The following is a 27,663-nucleotide window of genomic DNA, read 5'->3' as shown; positions in this document are numbered from 1 at the left end:
CAGATATGAGAGAGATACTGGCTCCAAAATACAGGTCACTAGAAGGTAAGTAACAGGGTCAGCACTGAAGTGTTCAAACAACAATAGATCACATTAAAGAACCAAATATCTCATAAGTAACTTAGTGAAAAAGATGGATAAAGTTGATGGGAGTTGTCTGCTGTCAAGAAGGGCTCTTAATACAAATTTGAACATTTGAAGGAATAGTGAGGTTTGAGAAGATTTGTAGCTCAGGTTGAGGTTTTGGATGTAGCCTTTCTCGCTGACGTTGCGTTATCTTACTAGGTAGCATCTTCAGTGGACCTCAGGTGAAGCAATGCTGAAAATTCCTGCTTTCTATTTAGATGTTTGAGTTTCTTTGGGTTGGTGATGTCATTTCCTGTGGTGATGTTATTTCTTGTGGTGGAGTCACTTCCGGTTCCTTTTCTCAAGGGGGAGTAGATGGGGTCTAAGTCGATGTGTTTGGTGATAGAGTTCTGGTTGGAATGCCATGCTTCTAGGAATTCTCATGTGTGTCTTTGTTTGGCTTGTCCCAGGATGGATGTATTGTCCCAGTCGAAGTAGTGTCCTTCCTCATCCGTATGTGAGGGTACTAGTGAGAAGGGTCATGTCTTTTTGTAGCTAGTTGATGTTGATGTATCCTGGTGGCTAGTTTTCTGCCTGTTTGTCCAATGTAGTGTTTGTTACAGTCCTTACACGATATTTTGTAAATAACGTTAGTTTTGCTCATTGTCTGCATAGGGTCTTTCAGGCTGTTTTAGTGTGTTGGTGGGTTTGTGGGCTACCATGATGCCAAGAGGTCTGAGTAGTACATTCTTGTTAGAGACGAGGTATTAGAGTCAGTTAGTTGGATGGCTGGTTTGTGATGCCAACAGCACAAGTTTGATTCCCACTCCACCTGAGTTTACCATGGAGGTCCCACCTTCTCAACCTGCCCTCACGTGTGGTGACCCTTAGGTTAAACTCAACACTAGTCATCTCCCTAATGAGAGAGTGGCCATCTAGGGCAGTGGTAACTTTTCACTGATCAGCAATAGTCACTGATGGACATGGTAAGGGACAGGCTTGAGGTAAGAGGACCATTAAAGATTAATGGAGAAGGTCAGTGGGTAGAACTGAAAGCAAGACAATAGGGAGAGAAGTCTGCTCTGTATATATTTCTCCTTATGGTAGAAGTTTTTCAGTTCAATTATATTGGTGAAGGCTGGTGGCTTGTAGAGAGATGTGGCTGTTACATAAGAGATAATTAGTTAGATTACACTGAAATACAACAAAACACCAGCAATATTTGGCTTTTCTTTTTAGGTTTATTATGGTTATAGAATTCCGTAGTAAATCAGATTAATCTCAAAGTCTGAACCAGTTACTGGGAACAAGGAATACATACAGGATTCACAGCATGCTAGTAAATAAAGTGGTGACATACATAAACAGATTGCATGACAATCTCAGGGAAATGTAGCCAAAGGCAAGGCTGGAAGGAAAGAGTGGGCAGTTTGCCTTGCAGCACTGAATCACAAAGAGTGGGGAAGAGCTCTCACTCAGCGAAAGACGAATTTAGGAATAATCCATCTCAGTGAGGAACAATTCGTTCATGTAACAAACACAATCTCGAAATATCAAACCTCACCAATTGCTGAAAAATATGGTTTGCCTTTGCTCATTAGAAAGGATTTAACTGTAAGAAATGAAAAGGCAGATTTTATAAAATGGTAATTACTTCACATAACTTTCATTCTTAGAGAGAGGTTAATAATAAATGTGGTAGGAGAAAATGATTCAAACATATAGGCTTTTAGCATATGGACCAATCATTATGCAAATCTTGCCAAGTTTTCCCAATTAAATGGTCTTATATTGTGAAACACTGCAGAAGGTATAAAAAGTTCAGAGTCTCACTGGAATTATATCTCCACCTTCTACCATCCCTTCCTCCATCACCCCCACTGCAAAAGCAAGTCGGATTTGACGGACACTGAATGTCAGTGGGTTTTGGAGGCGGAGTTTTAAACAGAAACGTTGGAGAGAGTCACGTCCCCTTCGACTTGCAGCTCGTTGATCTGCTGGATCGGTTGGTAACGATGGTTGAAATCAAAAATATGACGACCGTTGACAGTCACCCTGAAGAAAAGTTGCTCGCACAGAATGGTAATCTGACAGAATAGGAAGGACAGCAATGAATGGTCAGGTTAGCAAACCAGAAAGATTAGGTCCTACCCATACCCACCTACACCTTTAGCCCAAAGTGGACGAGAATGAGATCACTTCACAACAAAAAAAAATCTACCAAGGCAAACGACTGCTTCCCTAAACAGTGGCAAATGCTCAAAGTGGGGGCCTGCTCATTTATAATGCAGGCCGATACATTTCCATGTCCGGATGGTAAAAACTGGACTTGGAGCTTTGAACCGCAGAGATATCACAGGAATTTCAAGAGTTAAGAGTTGATTATTCTGGATCTGCTAGATATTTAGAGGATTCAATAAGGCAGGTAGAAACTATTTTCACACCGTGGAGGCAAGTTCTCAGCTGAAAGACTGGAGCCAGATGCTTTGGTAAATTAGACATGAAAATGTGACGGCAACCAGCCTCTACAAATGGTTAACTCATGACAGGCCACTTATTAGTGATGGATTTTTTGCCAAGCGAACTAGATTAGATTAGATTACTTACAGTGTAGAAACAGGCCCTTCGGCCCAACAAGTCCACACCGACCCGCCGAAGCGCAACCAGCCCATACACTACGGGCAATTTAACATGGCCAATTCACCTGACCCGCACATCTTTGGACTGTGGGAGGAAACCGAAGCACCCAGACGAAACCCACGCAGACACAGGGAGAACGTGCACACTCCACACAGTCAGTTGCCTGAGGCAGGAATTGAACCCAGGTCTCTGGCGCTGTGAGGCAGCAGTGCTAACCACTGTGCCACCCACAAGTGTTTGAAAGGGACAAAGGCAGATGTATGGAGTTAGATCATAGATCAATCACCACCTCTCCAACAAAAGGATTAACCATCATCCCTTGGCATCCAATGGCATTAACATTAATGAATCCCCCATCATCAACATCCTGGAGGTTACCGCTGACCAAAATCTCAAATTGAGTGGCCGCATAATTCTGTAGCTACCAGAGCAGGTCGGAGCCTTGTAGCAAGTGAACCCCTGACTCTCTAAAGCTTGTCCACTATCTACAAGGCACAAGTGGGATGGGATACTCCACACTTGACTGGATGGGTGCAGCCCCAACAACATTCAAGCAGCTTGACACCATCCAGGACAAAGTAGCCCCTGCTTGACTGGCACCATGTTCATAAACATCCACTCCCACCGACACTCAGTAGCAGCAGCGTGTACCATCTACGAGATATACTGCAGAAATTCACCAAAGATCCTCAGACAGAACCTTCCAAACCCACAAACACTATCACCTAAAAGATGAAGGGCAGCAGAAACATGGAAACACCATCAACAATCCCCCGCCCCCAAGAATGTGACTCTCCTGTCATGTCACTATATTGTCTTTTCCTCAGTTTGACTGGGTCAGAATGCTGGAACTCCCTCCCTGCCAACACTGTAGATGTAACAACAGCACATGGACAGCAGTGCACCACCACCTTCTCAAGGGCCACCAGGGATGGTCAATAAATGTTGGCAGAGCCAACAACGTCCACGTTCCATGAATGAATGAATAATAATGTTAACATTTTCACTGAATGGCAGAACGTAGTCGGGGTTGAAGGACTTACCCCAAGTCCTAACGTTTCAATGTGGGGTGGGGTGGGGTCCATGTCATATTGGTCAAAGCAAGGTCACTTGGAGGAATTTGCAAAGGGTCATTTCTAATGCCCAAGATGGGAAATCAAGCCTTCGTCTCATTGTTTCAGTGTACATTCCTTTTCCGTCACTGATAATGGAGCTGTCAGTTTAAAACCTGGCAATAATACAAGGCTGTGCTTGGGCCAACCAGCAGCCAGCGGTGGTTCCTTCACCCTCCGGCTTGAGAAACACAAGGGCCCACTGGAGCATTTCATCATGAAGCAGCACTACTCTGACAGGGTTCTAGAAATCCACCTCCTTGCAGTTTTTAATTACGTGTTAAAGAAGGCTATGCACCAAACAAACTGCAAGAGATTGCTGCAGCAAGACCAGATTGATGCAATCCTTAAAATGGAAGAATTAGAAACTGGCCTTACTTCCACTCCTATGTCTTATGGTCTTCCCAACAGCTTGACAGCCCAGGTCTCACCAGCTATTCTGGGGAAGCAGCCATTAGTTAAGCAGAATAACATTGTCCTCTGAAATTGCCAAGCCAGTTCCAACAAACACCCAACAACCAAACAAGACTGTAAAGGCTGCCTGTGGACTCTTCAATGACCAGCTGACACCTTGGGGCTGCTGTCCCATGTGTTTCCAGGGGATCAAAGCATTGAAAAATATATCGACCTTCAGATGACAAACAAAGGAAAGGTTCCTGGTCTCCACAGGACCTGAAAACAGAAATCTTCATTCACATTCAACGGAGGCATTTATGAGGGAACTGGATGATTATTTGAATAGAAATGGGGGAAAAGGTACAGACTGGCACAAGGGAATAGTTAATAATCAGCGATGGTTTAGATGCCATTTGTAACAGTGTTGATTGTCCATCGCTACTTCCTTTGCGGTGGTGGTGGTGAGGTGCCTTCTTGAACTGTCGTAATTTCACGTGTTGAACACGTCCTGCAGGGATTTGATATTATTGAAGTATTGAGATACTATTGGGTAGTGTTATAGAACAGAGAGACCTTGGGGTTCAGGTACATAAATCTTTGAAGCTTGCATTTAGACTGGGTGTAAATAATGCATTTAGCATACTTGCCTTCATTGCTCAGACCTCGGAGTATAGGAGTTGGGATGTCATGTTGAGGTTGTACAGGACTCTTTTGCAGTACCATGTCCAGTTCTGGTCACCCTGTTGTAATATTAAGCTGGAGGGGGTTCAGAAATGATTTAGCAGGATGTTAAAGGAGAGGCTGGGACTTTTTCACTGGAGTGCAGGAAATTGAGGGGTGACCTTACAGAGGTTTATAAAATGAGGAGTATAGATAAGGTAAATATCAGGTGTCTTTTCCCCTAGGGTGGAGAATTTCAAGACTCAGGAGCATATTTTTTAAGGTGAGAGGAAAAAGATTTAAAAGTACATGAGAGGCAACTTGTTTTTAAAATACAGAGTGTATTGTTTGTGGAATGAACTTCCTGAGGAAGTGGTAGATATGGATATAGTGACATTTAAAAAATTAGATAAGTACACCTTAGAGGGAAATGGGCCAAGGTGGGACTAGTTTAATTTGGGATTGTGGTCAACACGGACTTGTTGGATTGAAGAGTGCTGTATGAGTGTCCGGCTTGGCCATTTCAGAGGACAATTAGGAGTCAACCATTTTGCTATGGACGGCTGTCACAACAGGCCAGATGCATGACAAGAGTGAGTTATCTTTCTTAAAAGGTTAAGAGTGAATTGTTTGTGTTTAAAAATGACAACCTGAAAGTCAAACCTGTACCAGGTGGGAGCTCTCCTGGTACTCCAACCACTAACTTGTTCAGGCACCCACCTCAAAGGGCTGTCCGAGAGAAAACGGATTTTCAGCCAAAGCCCTCTCTTCCTTGCCCCAGGAATTCCGCAGGTAGCTGTTTCGCACAACCACCTTCTCAGTGCGGAATCGCGGACTGATATGGAAAGCAATGTCGGGAGAAGTGCTTGGCTTCAGATTAATGGAAAAACTGGAAAAGAGTAAGAGAGATAAAAGGTTCAAGAGCAGGCAGTAACAGGGCTTTTCCAATTACCGTGTAACAAAGAGACTGGACCACAGCAATGATTTAGAGTTTACAACTTGATCTGGTTTTGTGTTACTCCAACTCAACTACGCATCATTTCTTCCGTTGGCTCTCTAACATTACAGGTCCTTATCTGATAATGAAACTTGGCCAACATTTACCAACGTCAGACCAGTCCTGTTCAGAACTCCCTCCAAAAAGACCCAGTTAATTTATCCACCTAAAGATCCAAAGTGTTTTGAAGAAGATAACATGGAAAATCCAGGTGTTGGAAACCTCCTTAACATACCCACATTGAATGAACAGAGGTTAAATCAGCTCGTAAACTCAATGTTGGAGGTCACATACCTGCCACAATTTGGTGCGACAGTCCCCTGAATGGCAATCGATCTCGAGACAAAGAATCCTCCCTGGATTGGGGCCTTGAAAGGAACTTGCTGCAAGAAACCATGTTTTTTGAGAATTAAAAATCAATTATTTATCCTGTGAGCACAATTCCTTCCCACTGGGTGAGTGAAGCGTAGAGAAGTTTACAAAGCCAACGGGCCAAAGTGCTTCTTCAGTACTGTAGGATTCCATGATGGATCCATAGCGACAGTAAGTTGGATCGGACGCAATGCTGCATATTAAAACAGTGACCAAGACCATAACCTTAACGGAGCAGGAAGCAAATGTTAAGACCGATGCGAGTTGTTCTTCTGCTTTACCCACAGCATCACAGCACCGGTATAAAAGCTCATGACAGGTGGAAGTGGGTACTGCAGATGCTGGCGATCAGAGCCAAGATTAGAGTGGTGCCGAAAAAGCACAGCAGGTCATCCTGATGAAGGGCTTTTGCCAGAAATATCGATTTGTCCTGCTCCTTGGATCTGCCCGACCTGCTGTGCTTTTCCAGTACCACTCTAATCTTGACACTAAAAGCTCATGATGACTACCAAGAGAAATAATCATGCCAGTTATGACAGGATCATTCAAATCCCAACACACAATAGTTTTCCAGTGTAACCAAAGTGTCTTGATGGGCTACCTGAAATTAAAACATATTGTGACTCTTCCTCTGTGTTGTATTTAAAAAAAAGTTATGACACAGCTCTGGAACAGGGGAAACTCGAAGGCACTGCACCACAAGAGCCCCCTCCCCCAATGTAAATATATTTCTCTGGCCCTGATGACCTTAGTTGCATTTATTGTGAGCTTGCCTCTGGTGAGAGTTTAAAAGCACATGGAGTCTCAGTGCTCCACCTAGTGGTGTCTGTCTCAAATTCACCAAATGACGCAGTCCTGGGCTCAAAACGTCGTATCATAGAAGTCATAGAATCCTTACAGTGTGGAAACAGGCCATTTGGCCCAACAAGCCCACACCGACCCTCCAAAGAGTAACCCATCCAGATCCATTCCCTTACCCTATTACTTTACATTTACCCCTGACTAAATGCACCCAACCAACGCATCCCTGAACACACTATAGGGAATTTAGCATGGCCAATTCACCTCACCTGGAATCGATCAAACCTCCCAGTGAATTGCCCTCTCTCCTGTAGGGGGAGCCTGCAGCCAGCAAGCCAGTTTGGGTCTCTCTGGGAGAGGGAGCAGAGCAAATCTACTTCTCTGGGTCTCTCTGCAGGACTGAGTGAGTGCTGTGTGTCACTGGAAGGGAAAGCAGGGGGAATCCCTGATGACACTCAGAAACCCCCCTCTGTTCACTACACAGTTGGCACAGAGTGTGAAGGAGCAATTATCACCTTCACAAGGTGCTAGATCAACCAGACCTGACTGCTGTCCATTGAGCACAGTTAAACATGCGGTTCGGATGGACTGGATAGTGAAGCCCCCTGCAGCTGAATAGCCCAGCACTATCCTGTCCAGATTTACTGGGGAGTACTGATACTTGCATCACAGGACTGCCTGCCCCCAGGTGGAGTCAGCAACTTCCAAAGAACTGGGAATGGAGAGTAGAAGAATTAGAGTGAAAACAGAGGGGAGAAATACCAGCCTCAGCTGCTCTAGGTCTCAAATAATAAATTCCATGACAGGTCTGATTCATACTTCAGCAGGAAAACATTCAGTTTACAAAATATTGACCAGATACACACAGTGTTTGTTCTCAAGGCAATTAAAAAGGGTCTCATAGCATAGTGGTAGTGCACCTACCTTTAGGCCTGGAAGTTTGGGCTCAAGCCCCAGCCAGCCCAGATGTGTGTTTGAAAAGGTTAATTTATTTCTTTCTCAAGAAAAACACAAGGATGGGAAACAGAGAGATTGTCTGCAATTGGGCAAGCCTTAATAATCTCTATCAGAGGGGAATAGTGGCAAAGGAGTTCCTGATGATTATAATCACTGGTAACGGTGATTAGTTTGTACCCCAGCCTGTTCAGCCTCTCCCTACAGCTCAAACCCTCCAACTCTGGCAACATCCTTGTCAATCTTTTCTGCACTCTTTCAAGTTTGACAACATCTTTCCTAAAGCAGGAAGACCAGAATTGCACACAGTATTCCAACAGTGGACTAACCAATGCCCTGTACAGCTGCAACATGACCTCCCAACTCCAAGACTTAATGCAGTGACCAATAAAGGCAAGTGTACCAAACACCATCCTCACTACCCTATCTACCAATGACTCCACTTTCAAGGAGCTTTGAACCTGCATTCGAAGATCTCTTTGTTCAGCAACATTCCCTAGGACTTTGCCATTAAATGTACAGAGGAACCTCGATTATCCAGCATTCAATTAACCAAACTTCAGATCATCCGAAATGATCACAAGGTCCTGATGCATGGCTAACTATGTTATCAGGCATCGATTACCCGGCATTCAATTAACCAAATGAAATACTCCCTGCCCGAGTCCTTCAGATAATCAAGGTTCCTCTGTTTATGTCCTGCCCTGATTTGCTGTTTCAAGATGCAACTTCAGTGAAAAATGTCTCAGCTTATCCAACATGTTTTAATCCAAACTGTTCCTGTTTTATTTTTAAATTCACTTGTGGGCAGCGGGCATTGTTGCTTGGGTCAGCATTTATTGCTGCTGCATAACTGCCCGTTGGGAAGGTGGTGGTGAACTGCCTTCTTGAACCGCTGCAGGTGACATGCTGTTGTAGACCCACAATGACGTTAGGGAGGGAGTTCCTAGATTCCAGAGAACATATTAACAGAAAGTAGGGACTACTGTTATAGACTTAAACACAATTCCTTGAAATACTAACAAAACACGACATTACAATCTTTTCTGACTACCGAGTGAGAAATGATTGGTCTGAGACAATTTTATTGAAGTTAAATTTATTAGTTTCCATGTGGATCCTGCACTGAATCCAAGACAAAAAACACTCCATGAGGATCAGGCATTTCACTGAAAGAATAAAAGGAGCTATTCAAAGAGAAACATGGGGCTGAAAATTCATTTTTTTTGGAAAATGCAAGTCATGTCAAGTTTGGGGAAGTGATTCACATCACAAGGGTTAGCGAATCCTCACTGGATCTCACCAAACCCATCTGAGCTCCCTCAGTGAGAATTACATCACCCCCCCACCCCCATTTATCTCTCCACCCCCGAGGCTCCCTGCCTTCATTCCTGATGAAAGGCTTTTGCCCAAAACGTCGATTTTCCTGCTCTTTGGATGCTGCCTGACCTGCTGTGCTTTTCCAGCACCACTAATCTAGACTCTGGTTTCCAGCAGTCCTCACTTTTGCCATTCAGTGGATTGTTACAACGAGAAAATAAACTGGAACGTACCAAGTTGGCAAAGGAAGGTGGGGCACACATGGGGGGAGCCTGGAAGTGGAGAGAGAGAGAGAGAGCGCAATCAGCATATCCTGAAAAATGAAGCAATTAAAAATTCCAACATCTCATTAGTGGATTCGCTGGCCAAAGGCTGAAACTTACCGGGTTGGGAAATGCAGGTGGAGCAAACATGGATCCAGCCTGGGAAGTAAGTCGAGGAAAAAAAGAGAGAGATGAGCACATCCTTGAAAAATGAAGAAATTAAAAATTCCAACGTCTCAGTGGATTCACTGGGCAAAGGATGTAACTTACCGGGTTGGGAAATGCAGGTGGAGCAAACATGGATCCAGCCTGGGAAATGAGGAGACAGTTAATCAGTATTGGCAGAGGTTGGCCCGTGTAATTACAACAACTTATACTTATAAAGCAGCTTTAACATGATAAAACTTCACAGGAGCATTATAAAATGTCATATAGTGAAAACCACGTAAAAATAGATGAGGTCAGATAAGGTTGGCAAAAGAGGTAGATCTTAAACGAGTATCTCAAAGGAGGGAAGCGAGGTCCTGAGGCCGGGAGGTGTAATGAGGAAATTCCAGAGAATGTGATGCCCAGGCAACAGAAGGCATAGTCACCAACCAGGTACAGGAGGCCAGAGTTAGGGGAGTGCCAATGTCTCAGACAGTTGTGGGCACAAAGACAGAGAGGGTGCAAGGCCTCGGAGAGATTTGTAAACAAGGATGAGAATTTTAAAATCAAGACATCACTCAACCTGAAGTCACAGGAGTTTGGGACATTCAAGAGTTAAGACAGACAGTAGACTTTTGAACAACCTTAAGTTTAGAGAGGAATAGAGTGTAGAAGAGCAGGCAGGAGGGCGTTGGAATATTCAAGCCCCAAAATAACAAAGTTTCAGCAGCAAATGGACCAAGGCAGGAGGGGGTTAAACAGCTGGAAGCAGAGGATCTTAGCATTGGCTTCTCAGCAGGTCAAGAGCTCACCTCAGGGTTAAATGAGCTGCTGAGATTGTGAACGGACTGAGTGCCAGGGAAAGGGGTGGAGGGCAGGACATGGGAAACGGAGTTTGAGTTCCAGCAAAAAAATTCCGAACTTACCGGATTGGCCGGGATAGTGGGAGGAAACATGGAACCAGCCTGCGAGAGAGAGAAGAGAGAGAGAGGTGTGATCAGGTCTCAAGAAACAATGAAAGCATTAAAAACTTTCGATGACCAGTCAGTGGATTCACTAGTCAGAGAACAAATCTTACCGGGTTAGCAAAGGCAGGGGGAGCAAACATGGGAGCAGTCTGGAAGTGAGGAGAAAGAAAGAGAGATTAATCCACAAACATCAAGTCATTTTAAATGATAACTCAAATCACAACATTCTCAGAAAACTGCAGACACTGGAAATCAGAAACAAAAAAAAGTTGCTGGAAAAGCTCAGCAGGTCTGGTAGCATCTGTGGAGAGAAATCAGAGTTAACGTTTCAGTGACCCTTCTTCAGAGGAAGGAGAGTCCAGAAAACTTTCATAATGTTGAATGGCTTTGAGTGAACAAACATTGAAATCTTCCTCCCTCTGGCGGAGGGCAGTTGGAAGAACTCTTTCCATATTTATCCTTTTTGAATAGTGACTGCAGCTCAAACCAGTTGAGGATTTGAAATCTGAATAGAGGCTCAAGTACCTAGTTGTAGTCAGGTGCAATCATTTAATGCATGCTGTTGCTAACATAGGCAGCAATAAAATGGCTTCTTAATGCAAATAACATGACAAAATGGCTTCTTGGCTACAAATTGACAATTCTGCTTAAAGCTACATAAAATGGCTTGTAGCCCTGCTAAAAGCTGAACTAACCACAGTCTGTCTCAACAAAGATTAGCAGACAATGCTTCCTTTACAGCATAGAAATAACTAGACTAGATAAGACATTTCTAGCCACCCTAACTGACCTTGCAAGTGCAGGTGCAGAGACTAGGTTCGCGGGATAGGAATATTTGGATGTTGGAAAATAAGGTCGGCTCCCAGGAAATATCTATGGGCTAAATTGCTTTCAATAAAGTCATTTCATTAAAATCGATTAGTAATTGTTTGAATGTGCACTCTGGTTATGGCCTGTACTTGTCTCAAAATAAAAGTATAAAAACATCTTTGTCTTAAGCCATGTGCGTAGTTTCTCTGAGGAACACGGAAGTGTTTGATCTCTGTGTTACTGGACAACCTGTGCCCGGCTGAGATTGAATAAAGTGTGAAATCTTATAGAACCAGACTAAACTGCTCGTGTTTATTGACCAATACGGATAAGAGAGACACCCCACCCCAATCCAGATCTTCACAGTGACTCCCCTGCTTGATTTGGTTCCATTAAGATTAATTGCTGCTGGTTTACTCTGCATCATGTTCATCATTTCAGACATGACCAAGTTGTGTCAACTGACAGTACACCACTCCAGGCTGCTGCTGTGTCGCACATGGAGGAACTTGCCAAAGCTCACTGTTTGGAAATTTATACTGAGCTCACCGAGGTAACGTTCAGACTGTCACTAACAGTTCTTACTGTCTCAAATAGAGATGCCCCATGCTTTACTCACATTGTTTAGGAAGCTGATGGAGACAATCTCGACTTGACCATCGATAGAAATGCTGTCTACTCTGGAGATCGGGATACGATGCTTGAATTCCAGGAAGTGTTTATCGTTCACCGCCACCTTGACAACAAAACAACATGCTTGAAAATAGCTGGTAACACAAGGGGTTAATGATCCAGAAAGCCTCTGGTAATTTTGTGGGACATCAGTGGGATGGTGACAATTTTTTAAATAGAGAGCAAGTATTTGATTTCTGGTTGTTTCGGTTTCATTTCTCCTTTCCCTCTCCTCAGACTGTCAGATCTCAGAAACAGTACAGTGCCCCAAGTTGTTCTCTCAATCATCCGAAACACAAATGAGGAGCAACCACTTTGTCTTTAACCATAAGCTGGAGGGAGATAATGGAGTCTCACCTCTGCCTTCCCCACCTTTAACTACATACAGTGAATGGCAGCCTGTAGTAGCAACCCTGTCCATCCCACCTATGGGGGGGGCACGATGGCTAAGTGGTTAGCACTGCTGCCTCACAGCGCCAGGGATTCTGGGTTCAAATCCAGCCTCAGTCTGTGTGGAATTTGCACATTCTCCCCGTGTCTGTGTGAATTTCCTCCCACAGTTCAAAGACAGGCTGGTTAGGTGGATTAGCAATGGGAAATTGCCCACAGTTTTCAGGGATGTGCAGGTTAGGTGAATTAGCCATGGGGAAGGCAGGATTACAAAGATAGAGAGTCTGGGAGGGACGCTGACTGGAGGGTCGGGGAAGAAACGATGTGCCAAATGGCCTGCTTCCACACTGTCATGATTCTATAATTCTCTATCTCACGCTGAGTATTGCTGATGACAAAGGTAGAAGCTAAATCAGCCTGGGACCCCCCCAGTCTTTGTTGGTAAGGAACCCCTCAGGGTTGTATAAACCACACAGGAGGCCTGTTCCTGTTCAATTGCCTGGGTGTCACAGAAATGCACCAGCGACCATATTCCTAATCAAGTACACAAACCTGCCTTAGGGAACATCAAAAAGACAACAACAACAGCAGGAACCAAAAAATGTGAGATTTACTCCAATTTCACAGATTGCAGCTTTAACCACCAACATGTTTAGTTTTTATTTTGTCATGGGCCTCAATGCTAAAACATATAGTGCCCATCCCAATCATTCTGGAGGCCATTTACTAGGAACAATAAAACTGGAGGTCGAAGGTGGCAGATCAGCGTGGTGCTGGAAAAGCACAGCAGGTCAGGCAGCATCCGAGGAGCAGGAAAATCGATGTTTCAGGCAAAAGCCCTTCATCAGGAAGGCGGCACATTAGTAATGTCACAGCAATTTATAGAATTTGAATTCAATCACTTAAAGTGTAGAATTGGAAGCTCATCTATGTAATGGTGACCATAAAACTACCATCAATTGGTCAGTAATGCCATTATGGGAGGAGATTTGCTGTCATTAGATAGCACAGTGGTTAGCACTGCTGCCTCACAGCGCCAGGGACCCGGGTTCAATTCCAGCCTCGGGGGCGACTGTCTGTGTGGAGCTTACGCATTCTCCCACTGTCTGCGTGGGTTTCCTCAGGGTGCTCTGGTTCCCTCCCACAATCCAAAGATACGTAGGTTAAGTGAATTGGCCATTCTAAATTACCCAGAGTGTTCAGGGATCTAGGTGCATTAGTCAGGGGGAAATGTAAAGTATTAGGGTAGGGGAATGGGGTTGGGTGGGTTACTGTTCAGAGGGTCAGCATGGACTTGTTGGGCCGAATCCACACTGTAGGGATTCTATGATTCTTACTTGGTCTGGCCTACATATGACTCCAGGCCCACAACAATGCGGTTGACCCTTAACTGTCCTTTGAAATGGCCCAACAAGCCACTGATTTCAAGGTGAACTGGAAATGGGATTAGTAACAAGTGCCAACCTTACCAATGATGCCACTGTCACATGAAAGAAAATGTTTAAAAGAAAGACTAAAAACATATTTTAAACAGGAGTCCACCTTAAAGAGCTGTGTCATACACGGTTTATTCTCAAATTCCTCATTGTACAACAGTTGGGCAATTTCTGACTCTGAGGTCACATTGAATGAATACACATTCTTATGGTCATATGCCCTGGTCCTCCTTTCTGCAGGAAGTGAGAGCTGGAAATACCCTGATGTTGGTGAGTCAGTACCCCATGAGCTGTGAAAACACAGCTGGTGATGTAGCCACAAACTGAAGAGGTCCTTTGGGTGTTCTGGGTGTGAACACAGACAGCCTGGGCAGGAAACACTGAACCCTTCATTCTTGGTTCACAGCTCACAGTTCACTGCTGACTTGTTCAGAAAACATTTCATCAGTGACTGACCTGATAACCCATAATTTACAATGTACATACCAGAGTATCAACAGCAGCCTTCCCTACAGCTGGTCTAACAGCCCACTCCCTCATCTCTACTTTACACCCACACTAACTCACTGACTGGAGGTTAGAAAATGGGAGCAGGCCTATTGACCTGTTTATCTCTCATGTATGGCAGGCAGATGGAAATGCCATTCGCTGAAAGTTTCCCCAAATCCACAGCATCTACAACATCCAGACTTGGAAATCTATTACCATTCCTTCGTTTTCAGTGTGTTAGCCTTGGAATCACCCCGCTAACAGCACAGCACTAAATGCTGACAGACATCAGCTGTTCAAGATGGTGGCCCAGAGAATTAGGGATAAGGCAAGAAATGATGGTCTAGTCAGTAACACTCAGAGTTCAGGCCTCGAGGGTAGCTCATTTAGGTCACCCTCACAGTTTGGAGAAGTATGAGGATTTAAAGCTGTCTCACAGTTATTCACACGGTCAGATCTCCATGGCAACCAGCATTGCCTCAGAGCTTGCAACCCATGACTTTAGTTCATCATCCCAGTGGTACGGATTTCCACTGGCCTGTGTGTGTGAAAAAGTGCTCCCTCGGGATGCTCTTCTCAAACATGGCTCAGAATCTACCAGCTGGAGAAGGACATGGGAGTTCATTGTTGAATCAATTCAGGGAGAACACAACTTTCAAAAGGCTGGAGGTGCTGGAACAGTCAGAACTTTCAAAACTGGGACAGTTTTTTTAAAAAAAAGGAAAAGAATCAAAAGGTCTGAAGCTGAAATGGGTAAATGGAACGGAGGAACAGACTGAGGCCCAATCCAGGAGCTACCTGATGAAGGAGCAGTGCCCTGAAAGCTAGTGCTTCCAAATAAACCTGTTGGACCATAACCTGGTGTTGTGTGATTTTTTTTATCTGAACAGTGGGAGACCACGATGTTCCTACCCTAGCACCAGTGCCTCTAGACTGCAGGCTTCTCTCCTGATTAACAGCAGTAACTCAACAACAGAACTGTCCCTTCCTTCTTTGCTCTCTTGTTGAGGAACATGAAGAGGCAGCTTCAGTGAAGGAAATGGGAGTAGGGCAGGAAGCCTCAATCGCTACAGCATTCCACATGGTTCACAGAACAATTAGGGATGAGCTATAAAAATGTTGGCATTTCCAGTGATGTCTATAGCAACCCAACTCTAGCTTCCTCAAGACAGACATCCCAAAAAGTGTATCGCCCCCAAGTTGTAACAAGGGCACAAAGAATGATAGCAGAGGTGATGATATAATAGTCATATCACTGGATTAGTAACAGAGGTAGTTTGAGAACACCAGTTAAAGTCCCACTATTGCAGCTGGTGGATTGCGAATTCAACAAATACAGAGGCTAGTCTGTGCTCAGTCATAAAAACCCATCTGGTTCACTAATGCCCCCAAGGGAAGGATATGTAGGTCAGACCTGGTATCATAAAATCCCTACAGTGTGAAACAGGCCATTTGGCCCAACAAGTCCACACCAACTCTCCAAAGAGCATCCCACCCAGAACCACTTCCCCACCCTATTACTCTACATTTCCAGGTGCAAGTTTGCTCACTGAGCTGGCAAGTTCCTTTTTAGATGTTTCATCACCATACTAGGGAACATCATCAGTGAGCCTCTGGATGAAGTGCTGATGGCATAGCCCGCTTTCTATTTTTACGTTTGGGGTTCCTTGGGCTGATGTCATTTCCTGTAGTGACACCATTTCCTATGGTGACATCATTTCCTGTTCTTTTTCTCAGGGAGTGGTAAATGGGATCCAAGTCAATGTGTTTGTTTATAGAGTTCCAGTTGGAATGCCACACTTCTAGGAATTCCTGTGCGTGTCTCTGTTTGGCTGGTCCTAGGATGGACTAGGATAAACACTACATTGGACAAACAAGCAAAACCCTAGCCACCAGGATACATGAACATCAACTAGCCACAAAAAGAAATGACCCACTCTCACTAGTATCCTTACATACAGAAGAGGAAGGACCACACTTGGACAGGGACAACACATCCATCCTGAGACACGCACGAGAATTCCTAGAAGCATGGCATTCCTACTGGAACTCTATCAACAAACATATTGACTTGGATCCTATTTACCAGCCCCTTAGAAAAAGAACAGTAAATGACATCACCAACCCAAGGAAACTCAAACACATAAATAGAAAGTGGGCCAGGCCACCAGTGCTTCATCTGGAGGCTCACTAGTATGGTGACAAAACGTCTAAAAATGAACCTTCCAGTTCAGCAAGCAAACCTACATCCAGAATCTCAAACCGACCTACAAATCTTCTCAAAACTCGCTAACTCTACATTTCCCCTGACTAATCCACCTAACCTACATATCCCTGAACACTACTCCACTCTAACCTGCACATCTTTGGACTGTGGGAGAGAACAGGAGCACCCGGAGGAAACTCACACAGACACGGAGAGAATGTGCAAACTCCATGTAGACAGTCACCCAAGGCCAGAATTGAACCGGGGTCCCCGGCACTGTGAGATTGCATTGCTAACCACCAAAACACCCTGCTACCCCATGACACATGTAACTTCAGACACATAGCAAGTGGTTGTGTTTTAAGCGTTCTCTGAAATAACCTAGAAACCACTTCTTCTCAAGAGACAATGAGCAATGAGCTGTAAATGTTGGCATATCCATGTCCCACGAAAATATTAAAAATAGTTAAAGGGTTTTTTTAAAGAAAGCTGCAACATTGCACAAATTACCTTGTAACAGTCTGCCTGAACAAGAATGAGAATTTGGAAAGATTCTCCCCTCTGGATTGGCATTTCCTGCTTCCTCTCCTCAGAGCTCCAGCACTGCTCCTTGTAAGTGTTGCAGACCACGTAGCCCGGATTCTCAAACCGTGGGTTGAAATGAAAGGCAACATCACAGTGATATGGTACTGAGCCACACTGAAGATTCACGTGAAATCTGAGGGGACACAGAATCACAAAATGTCTCAACGCCCAGCTCTCCGTGAGGAAGAACCACATTCTCCCAGCAACTGGGATACGTGGGTCAGCCACTGAAACACAGACGCGATTTTCAAGAGCTGTGTATAATGATACACACTCAACCAGGTTCAAACAAGAGGGATCCGTCTGGCTCAGTGAATGTGGCCATCACTGGAGTCACAGGGAACCAGACTGATACACAAGTTGAAATGAGGCCATTCCTAAAATATTTGTACTTCCCATTGACCTACAGATGGGAAAATGAGGCACACAGAAGCAAGCAGAGAAAAACAGTCTACACGTTCAATCTAATTCAATTCAAGCAGGAAGCTTACAGCTCCCATTGGCTGTTGGATTTAAAATTAATCCAATATTATGGCTGACTCCCAAGAACAGGGCCCCACCAAAACCTATCAGTTTCCTGATGGTTCCCATCATCCATTGGAGCAACTTCAACCAATGTCAAGAGTGCTCCTGCGGTGTGGTGGTAGTGTCCATACTCCTGAGCCAGAGGGCCTATGTTCAAGTCCCACCTCCTCCAGAGGAATGTCACAACATCTGTGAAGAGGTCGATGTAAATGTATCTTCAATGGCAGGTGACTGCTGCAATACTGAGGACCTCAACACTGGAAGCATTTAGACTTACATGCAAAGCTTTTCTAGGCTGGATAGTGAACACAATCGAGTACACGATTATAAGAGACATTCTCTAAGGAGTACCTGTCACTCTGAGGAAGAACTCGTCCTTTGATCATGATCATCTTCCCATCCTGCAAGCCCCCGGGAATGGGCCCAATGTAAGGGATTGACTGAAAGATAAAACAGAATAACCATCAGGTAGACCAGTGATAAGACGAGAGGCATTTCATTAAAGTCTTGGGAATCCTTCAGCACAAAAGACACAGAATCCAATCCAGATGGAATTTAGAATGAGTTTTATCAGAACAAAGCATTTTGAGAAGAGGAGAATCATTTACCCCTTCCCCAAGACACCTCAAGAAGCAAACTACACAGATCCGAGAGGATTCAATAGGGTGGATGCTGAGAACCAGTTCTGTCTGGTTATAGTCTCGAACATGGGAGGGTACAATTTTATAATACAAGGTTGGCCATTTAGGGTTGGCAGGAGAAGAGATTTATTCATTTAGAGAGTAGGTGAAGTTTGAAGTTCTTTATCCCCCCAGAGTTGACAATTCTCAGTTGTCAGGGATTGTTAGGCCAGAGAACCATGCATTTTGGCCACTACAAATGATCGGGGGATGCGGGTATGGGACAGCCAGGTGAAGCAGAGGAAGATCAGCCCCTATCTGATTGAATGGTACAGCAGATCAAGACTCTGTTATGTGACCAGAGGCCAGTGCCCAGGTTTACCCCGTGGGAAGTGAGCTGCTGCAATTTGTCGCAGCGCTGGGAAGGGTTGGGAGAAAGAGGGTGGAAGGCAAAATGCTTGCACTCCCGCTCCCAGTCATAAAAAGGAAAACTTCCAGCTCTCTCTCGAACTGAATCATCAGTCAATGTTCACTGGACTCCAGCAAGAGAGACTGGCTGCAGGAATGAGGTATTGGCTGCAGAGGGAGCTGTACTGAAACTTGGGATGAACAAGCGACGTGAGCATGGGGTTGATCTAGCCATTTATTCTCGGCAGCAGCAAAAACAGATAGAGTACACAACAATCCATATTGCCTTTTAGTAAGGAATCAACCTGCAACTGAACATTTAACAGACTTACCATTGGCATAGAGCATAGAACAGCACACCAAAAGAACAGGCCTTCAGGCCACCATGGTGGAAGTGGGTACTGCAGAAGCTGGAGATTAGAGTCAAAATTAGAGTATGCTGGAAAAGCACAGCAGGTCAGGCAGCATCTGAGGAACAGGGAAATTGACATTTCGGGCAAAAGCCCATCCTAATGAAGGGCTTTTTCCCGAAACATCGATTTTCCTGCTCCTCGGATGCTGCCTGACCTGCTGTGCTTTTCCAGCACCACTCTAATCTTAACTTAAGCCCACCATGTTTGTAACAACTGTGATGCTATTCTAAACTAATTCCATCTGCCTGCACATGGTTCATGTGTCACAGAATCATATAGCACGGAAACAGAACCTTCAGTCCAACTCATCCGTACCGACCAGACATCCCAGTCTGACCTAGTCCCATTTGCCAGCATTTGGCTGATATCCCACTAAAGCCTTCCTATTCACGGACTGTCTAAATGCCTCCTCACTATTGCTGTTGTAGCTGCATCTACCGGCTCCACTGGCAGCACATTCCAGGGATCTACATCCTCTATAAAACAAGAAAAGACTTGCCTCACACATTTCCTTTAAACTTTCCCCCACTCACCTTAAACATATGCCCCCTAGTATTTGACATCTTCACTGTGGGAAAGAGACTGTGACTATCCATTCTATCCTGCCTCTTAATTTTATATATTTCTATCAAATTGCCCCTCAAACTCTGAAGTTCTAACGAAAACTATCCAAGTTTATCCAACCTCCCCTCATAGCTAATACACTCCAATCCAGGCAACATCCTGGGGGGACTTCTTCTGCAACCTCTCCAAAGCTTCCACATCCTTCCTAGAGTACAGTGATCAGAACTGCACTTAATACTCCAAATACAACCTGACCAAGGTCTGATACAGCTACAACAAGATAGGAGAGAATCAATTCATGATGATATTTTGTTAGGTCTGATGAAGCTTTCAGTTCATTGTGTGTCCAGGGAAAGGTGGGAGGTAGTGTTCAGAGACCCAGAGTTAGTTGTGATCACTCGCAATGTCTCACCTCTCAGTGGGTCACATTATAAGTTTGATACCAGTTCCCATCAGTCAACAGCACATGTTAACTGAGCATGACTTTTTTTTGCTAGTCCTCTGTGGAATGTTCCATAGGAGGACTTATCCACTTAATGGTAAGATCCTAGGGAGTGTTGTTGAACAAAGAGACTTTGGAGTGTAGGTTCATAGCTCCTTGAAAGTAGAGTTGCAAATAGATAGAATAGTGAAGAAAGTGTTATCGGAATGATGTTGTGAAACCTGAAAGGGTTCAGAAAAGATTTACAAGGATGCTGCCAGGGTTGGAGGATTTGAGCTATTGGTAGAGGCTGAATAGACTGAGGCTGTGTTCCCTGAAATGTTGGAGCTTATAGAGGTTTATAAAATCATGAGGAGTATGGATAGATAAATAGATGGATAATTAAATTTTCCCTGCAGTGGGGAGTCCAGAACTGGCGGGCATAGGTTTAGGGTGAGAGGGGAATGAGAGAAAAGAGACCCAAGGGGCAACTGTTTCACGCAGAGAGTGGTATGTGTATGGAATGAGCTGCCAGAGGATGTGGTGGAGACTAATACAATTACAGCATTTAAAGGCTTCTGGATGGGAATATGAATAGGAAGGATTTGGAGGGATATGGGCCGGGTGCTGGCAGGATGGGCTAGATTGGGTTGGGATGTCTGGTCATCATGGACGAGTTAGACCAAAGGGTCTGTTTCTGTGCTGTGCATCTCTATGACTCTAAGTACATCAACTGCTTACCAATTTGGTAAAATATTGTCTTTCACTTGCACAGACTGGTCTTCCAGAACAAGGAGCTAACCCTGATCGAGTGTTAGAATCTGGCACATTACAGAGGAACCTCAATTATCTGAAGGACATGGGTGGGGACTATTTCATTTGGTTAATTGAATGCCAGATAACACAGTTTAGCCAAGCATCGGGACCTTGTGATCTTGCTGGATAATCTAAAATTCAGATAACCAAATACTGTTTCATCGTGGTTCCTCTGTATAAGGTGCAAAACTACAAGCTGAGAAATGCACTTAAAACCAGAGGCAGCCACAACAAAGCATCCATGGAGCAGAGTACCACCCAGGGCTTCCTGTCATATAGTACATTAGGAGGCTGAAACCATGCAAAGTCCTTTTGGCTGGATGCACCAAACAGTATTTAACATAAAACGCAAACTACGTGATGGAAATATTGCCTGTAATTTTAAATGCAGCAAAATGAAATGTGTCAAATCAAAATTTTTCAGTACTTGGCAAAGTTATTTTTTTTAATTCTTAGCTCACACCCACACACCCAAATTGACTGGAAGTCACAAAGTTTTTTTTATAAACATGGAGAATAAAGATCTTAGGATTCTAGAGCAAGACAAGTGAAAGTGCAGAAGGGAAGCTTCAAGAGACCTTTCTTTAATCATAGAATGTGAATATCCCATTTATTGTCCTCTACCGTGCACCCTCGAGAAGATGGTGGTGAGTATGTTCTGGACCCGCCCAAGGAAGTGAACATTCTTCACTCGGTTGTCTCAGCCCCAGGATCTCTCTCTGCAGGAGCTCCTCAGGGAGGTACATACCATCTACAAGATGCAAATTCCTTCAACAGCACTTCACAATAGCCGCCATGCAGAAGGACAAGGGCAGCAGATACATGGGAACACCTCCACCAAGTTCATCTACAACTCACTCACTGTCCTGACTCGGAAATACATCACTGCCCCTAGATCAAAATCCAAGGACTCCTTCCTTAATGGCATTGTGGGTCTACCTACAGCAAACAGAAGGATTCAGGAAGGCAGCTCTCCACCACATTCACAAAGGCAATTAACTACTAACACCTCTGTAATAATTGCTAATACCACAACAGCTGAAAAAGAAAAGATTTACATTTATATAGCACCTTTCACCACTAGGTATCTTAAAGCACTGGGGTACTTTTTTTTAAGATTACTTACAGTGTGGAAACAGGCCCTTCGCTAAGTCCACACCAACCTGCCGAAGCGTAACCCACTCAGACCCATTCCCCTACATTTACCTCTTCATCTAACACTACGGGCAATTTAGCCTGGCCAATTCACCTAACCCGTACATTTTTGGACTGTGGGAGGAAACTGGAGCACCCAGAGGAAACCTCACGCAGACGCGGGGAGAATATGCAAACTCCACACAGAGTCGCCCGAGGCGGGAATTGAACCTGGGTCTCTGGCGCTGTGAGGCAGCAGTGCTAACCACTGTGCCACCGTGCCACCCACTTGTGAAGTGCGGTTATTGTTGCAGTGCAGAAAAAAAATTCAAGCAGAAGACCTACAAAGAACTATTTGATTATCACCAGAAATGTTCAATTATTATGGGTTAAGATGTAAATACTGGCCAAGACAGTGGGCAGAACTCCCCCTAGTCCTCCACCCCTCCACCTTCAAAATATTACCATGGGATCTCTCACTGCCACCCAAAAGGACACATTGGTACTGGTTTAATATCCCATTTGAAGGACACCACCTCCAACAGCACAGCAACTGTTTCAATACTACCCAGGGACATGTGAAGGCCCCTTGTGGTGCAATGGTAGTATCCCTACTACTAATCCTGGAGGCCTGGCTTCAAGTCACATTGCTCCAGAGGTATGAATTAACAGCTCCGAAAAGACTGATTAGGAAATATCTATAGAGTGGCATCTTTTCCCCAGAGTTAAAATGTCTTATACTACGGGGCACGCATTTAAGGGGGGGGAAGTTCAAAGGAGATGTGAGGGGGCAAGGTTTTTTTTATGCAGAGAGTGATAGGAGTCTGGAACGCGTTGCCAGAGGTGGTGTTGGAAGCAAATATAATAAGCGAGTTTAAGGGACTTCTGGACAAGCACATGAATGCACAAGGAATGAAGAGATATGAACCAAGGGCAGGCAGAAGGCCATTAATTTGACATCATGTTCAGCACAGCATCATGGGCCGAAGGGCCTTTTCCTCTGCGGTACTGTTCTATGGTCTTTCAGCCTAAATGTGGTGCAAGGTTCTGAACTGTAACTTCAACTTATAGCACTGTATCATGGCCAACACTCAATGTTAATGGTACAACAAAAGAGAAATTATTAGTCACACTTCCTAATCTCAATAGGGACCAGCAAACTCCTCACACCCACAAACAAGATAAATGTAGCCTGTAAGTAAAAGATAGATTTTAAACTGTAAGTAGGTAGGGGTAAAATGTAGGGGTATGGGTGGGTTGCGCTTCGGCGGGTCGGTGTGGACTTGTTGGGCCGAAGGGCCTGTTTCCACACTGTAAGTCTAATCTAATCTAATCTATTTTTTTTTGTAATACATGACAGGGAGAGATAAGACTTACTGCCAGCAATTTTAATGTGGACAATAAAATTAACTTAAAAATACTTGATAATGATAAATTTGATTTATAAAATGGCGTAGGACTCTTTGAATAAGAAAACAAATCTTCAAAGAAAAGCAGACAATATGACAGTTAAGGTAAACAGCTGATGTTTAAAATGGGAAACAGAAGCAGAAATTGCCTCTGTGGAGTGAAAGCAGAGTTAACATTTCTGGTCTAGTGACCCTTCTTCAGAGCTCAACCAGACTTTTTGTCTAACGTTTAAACTGTGATTCTCTTCCTGGTTGAACTATCCTCAATAATAGAATGGTTCCCTTCAGCCCATAAATAAAAGGTTGGTCATGACACAATGGTGACATCATTGGGTTAATCATCTACAGGGCCCGGGAATGGAAGGTTTGAGTTATAGGGATAGGCTGGGACTCTTTTCACTGGCACCGGAGGATGAGGGGTGTACTTAGAGAATTAGAAAATCATGAGGAGTATAGACAAGGAGAATGGCAGCTCTCTTTTCCTAGGGTGGGGAGTTCAAGACCAGGCAGCATATCTTTTAAGGTGAGAGGAGAAAGATTTTAAAAAGACACAAAAAACAATTTGTTTTTAAAACGCAGAGTGGTTTGTGTTGGACTGAACCTCCAGAGGAAGTGGTGGGTGTGGGTTCAGTTGTGACGTTTAAAAGACATTTGGATAAGTTCATGAATAGGAAAGATTTGGAGAGATATGGGCCAAACGCAGGCAGGTGGGACTAGTTTAGTTTGAGAACCTGGTCAGCATGGACTGGTTGGACTGAAGGGTCTGTTTCCGTGCTGTATGACTCTCTGACTCTGTAACTAGGCTGGAGCTACGGGTTTTGATGAAATTTAAATTCAATTTAATGAATCTGAAACTGAAAACCAGTTGCAGTATTGACGAACAGGAAACTATTGATGATTGTGATGAAATCCCATCTGGGAAGGAGATCTGTTTCCCTTACCCATGTGACTACCAAACATCAGCAACGTGGTTAACTCTTAACCATCCTCTGAAATAGCCGAGCAAGCCATTACGTTCAATGAGAATTAGGGAGGGGGGAGCAAATGCTGGGCCTACCAGTGACACCCCCATCCTATGAAAGAATAGGTTTGAGAAACATAAAAAATAGGAGTATTGTAGGCTGTTCAGCCCATCCAGCTCACTGTGATCCTAGCTGATCCTGTAAACCACCATCATTCTCCCACTCTCTCCCCACACCCATTAACACCTTTAGAGTTGAGAAATTGATTTCTTTCTTCATTATATTTAGCGAATTGTCCATTATTACAACAGGGATTATATTTCAAAAAGATTACACAGATAAGGTGAATTGCCAAGTTCTTTTTCCTGGGGTAGGGGAGTCCAAAACTAGAGGGTACAGGTTTAGGGTGAGATGAGAAAGATTTAAAAGGGACCTAAGGGGCAACTTTTTCCACACAAAGGTTGGTGTGTGTACAGGATAAGCTGCCAGAGGAAGTGGTTGAGACAAAAAAACTGCAGATGCTAGAATCCAAAGTAGACAAGTAGGAGGCTGGAAAAACAGAGAAAGCCAGGCATCAGGAGATAGAGAAATCAATGTTTCGGGTTGATACCCTTCATCAGGAAGTGTGGAGGCTGGTATAATTGTGACACTTAAAAGGCATCTCACTGGGTACATGAATAGGAAGGGCTTTGAGAGATATTGGCCACATACTGCCAAATGGGACTTATTCAGTTCAGGAAGACCTGGTCAGTATGGATAGGTTGGGCTGTTTCACTGCTGTGTGACTCTATGATCACGATGTGGATGTTGGACTGGGGTGGACAAAGTTAAAAAAGTACACAACGCCAGGTTATAGTCCAACAAGTTTATTTGGCAATACAAGCTTTTGTCAGGTAGCTAGTACCTCCAAATAAACCCGTTGGACTGTAGCCTGGCGTTGTGTAATTTTTATCTCTAACCATGAACAAACCTTCCAGAAGGATATTGCATTTTGACTAAAACACTGCGTAAAGCATCAGTTTGCTGGGGTTCATCTTAAATAGGAGACAGTCCCCAGTTGTTAACTCCAGCTGTTGATGTGACAACACGGATTGGAGATAATGTCATTATGAAGGACATGAACCCCACCCTCTTCGCCCCTTTTTCAAGTAAATCTTTACTCAGTCAAAATCCCTCACTGGCACCAAGCCCTGAGGATGTTCCTTCTGCAGTTGATCTCCTGGAAAGTTCCTAAAGTACAGTAGCGAGGGCGAGAAGAAAAGCTAACGGTTTGTTTGTGCAGCGTTGGCTGCGTCTGAGAGCCGGCCCCACCCCGAACACTTACCGGGTTATAGACGGGCTGTGACGGTACGAAGCTCATCTTTAACCCGGAGTCTGATCCAAATCCACTTCCAAACTGCAGGCTCCGAAACCAGCGAGTACACTGTCGTAACTTCCTTTAGGGGAGGGCCGTTAAAGTAACAGCTACAGTTACTCGTTTTTTTTAGATCAGTGCTCTATTGCCATTGAATTTCCCAACTGTTTTAGTGGGGAAAAACTGATGTGTTCATTGCCCAAGACTGTCTCAAGTTTCCTAACAGCTTCCTCCCACCCCCCCAAATAAGGCCTGGATACATTGTCTCAAATACCAGGTTTTCTGGCAGATTTCCCTTTTGAAGGGAGGCTTCAGCGAAGGGTGGAGCTTTTCAGAGAGACAGAACCCTCTTCCCCCTCACTTCCTGAAATACTGCTAGAAGCGAAGTCTTTGATTTTTTTTAAGGTTGGGAAGGATAGAATCTTCATGGGATGGGTGGTAGGGGTTAGAGAAATATGGAAGAATTAGATCAGCTACCCCCTTATTGAATTGGGGGGAAAGCAGGCTGAAAGGGCCGAGTGGCCTGATCCTGCCCCTGATTGACAGAGTCATAGAGATGTGCAGCATGGAAACAGACCCTTCGGTCCAACCTGTCCATGCCGACCAGATATCCCAATGCAATCTAGTCCCTCCTGCCAGCACCCGGCCCATATCCCTCCAAACCCTTCCTATTCATATATCCATCCAAATGCCTCTTAAATGTTGCAATTGTACCAGCCTCTACCAGATCCTCTGGCAGCTCATTCCATACATGTACCACCCTCTGCATGAAAAAGTTGTATATCTTTCCCCACTCACCCTAAACCTATGCCCTCTAGTTCTGGATTGCCCCACCCCAGGGAAAAGACTTTGTTTATTTATCCTATCCATGCCCCTCATAATGTTTGTAAGCTGTGGGCTACTGAGTGTGTGTGTGTGGGGGGGGGGGGGGGCACGTTCAGAACAGAAGGAAAAACTGAATGAACAACCTCTTCTCCCAGAGAGTCTGTGGAATTCCATCTGGGGATAATGTCCTTGTGGATATTTAAGGCTGAGATAGATTATTGATGAGTCAGGGAATTAAGGGTTACAGGGAAGTGGATGTGAGGAGTGTGGGTTCAGAAAGATGGTGAAGCAAGTTGAGGGGCTTACTGCTGTTCCTATTTCTTATGGGTAATAGAATTATTAATAATTAATCAGCGTGATAGAATGATCAAGGGGGGATGCCCAAACCAAATGACAAAAAAATCATTTCAGAACATATTTTGTTTCTTAGTCCTTGTTCCACATTAATGTCTTTTATTTTTTGACATTTGTGGGCGGAGTTTTGAAGGAAAACATTTTAAGCAGCGATAGGGAAGAGTCAGAAAGGGTTTTTTAAATAAAGAAATGAAAATGTGACCATTCACACTGACAGGAATAAGCTGGGAGACAATAAATTGTTCTGTTTCTGGGTCCGAGCGGTTGATTTGAATTTGAACATTAAAAAGGTTAATTCTGCCTTTTAAACATCAGCGGTAACTTTCAGTGCGTTTAATGGGTAATTAAGTTGTGAATTGAATATTCAGAAATCTGACAATAAGATAATGGTTATGTGTTGTGAGTGGTTTTATTAACCTCAAGGTAGTGAGATTTTCAACTCAAATAGGTGTTCTTATTGATATCATGAATGTGGACTCCATTAAACCATAAGATATAGGTGCAGATTTAGGCCATTCGGCCTATCAAGTCTGCTCCACCATTCTATCATGGTTGATCTGTTTCTCACCCCCAT

General features: G+C 44.1%; 1 protein-coding gene across 2 annotated transcripts; it reads right to left on the bottom strand.

The window, feature by feature from the left end:
• Positions 1–1,294: 1,294 nt before the first annotated feature.
• On the bottom strand, positions 1,295–26,179 carry LOC132830291 (galectin-4-like). 2 transcript variants are annotated; one of them, XM_060847863.1, is made up of 12 exons: positions 25,881–26,179; positions 18,161–18,249; positions 17,210–17,417; positions 12,126–12,242; positions 10,807–10,845; positions 10,655–10,693; positions 9,852–9,890; positions 9,702–9,740; positions 9,552–9,590; positions 6,166–6,254; positions 5,595–5,763; positions 1,295–2,153 (listed from the first exon to the last, which is right to left on the bottom strand). In XM_060847863.1, the coding sequence occupies exons 1-12, from the start codon at positions 25,914–25,916 to the stop codon at positions 2,007–2,009; spliced, it is 1,050 nt and encodes a 349-aa protein (XP_060703846.1). In that variant the 5' UTR covers positions 25,917–26,179; the 3' UTR covers positions 1,295–2,006. The 2 variants fall into 2 exon arrangements, with proteins under 2 accessions (XP_060703846.1, XP_060703848.1); XM_060847865.1 differs by lacking the exon at positions 9,552–9,590.
• Positions 26,180–27,663: the final 1,484 nt, after the last annotated feature.

This window comes from Hemiscyllium ocellatum, chromosome 31, assembly GCF_020745735.1.
Source record: "Hemiscyllium ocellatum isolate sHemOce1 chromosome 31, sHemOce1.pat.X.cur, whole genome shotgun sequence".
NCBI lineage: Eukaryota > Metazoa > Chordata > Chondrichthyes > Orectolobiformes > Hemiscylliidae > Hemiscyllium > Hemiscyllium ocellatum.
This window is presented reverse-complemented; position numbering and strand designations above follow the sequence as displayed.

Bases quoted from the DNA above. Each gene is read 5' to 3' on its own strand.
- LOC132830291 (XM_060847863.1), bottom strand. From the start codon at position 25,916: ATGAGCTTCGTACCGTCACAGCCCGTCTATAACCCG. The intron at 17,418-18,160 runs GTACTCCTTAGA...GTGTCCCCTCAG, and splicing joins GTTCTTCCTCAGAGTGACAG to ATTTCACGTGAATCTTCAGT. The intron at 9,591-9,701 runs GTAAGTTTCAGC...CTCCACTTCCAG, and splicing joins CACCTGCATTTCCCAACCCG to GCTCCCCCCATGTGTGCCCC.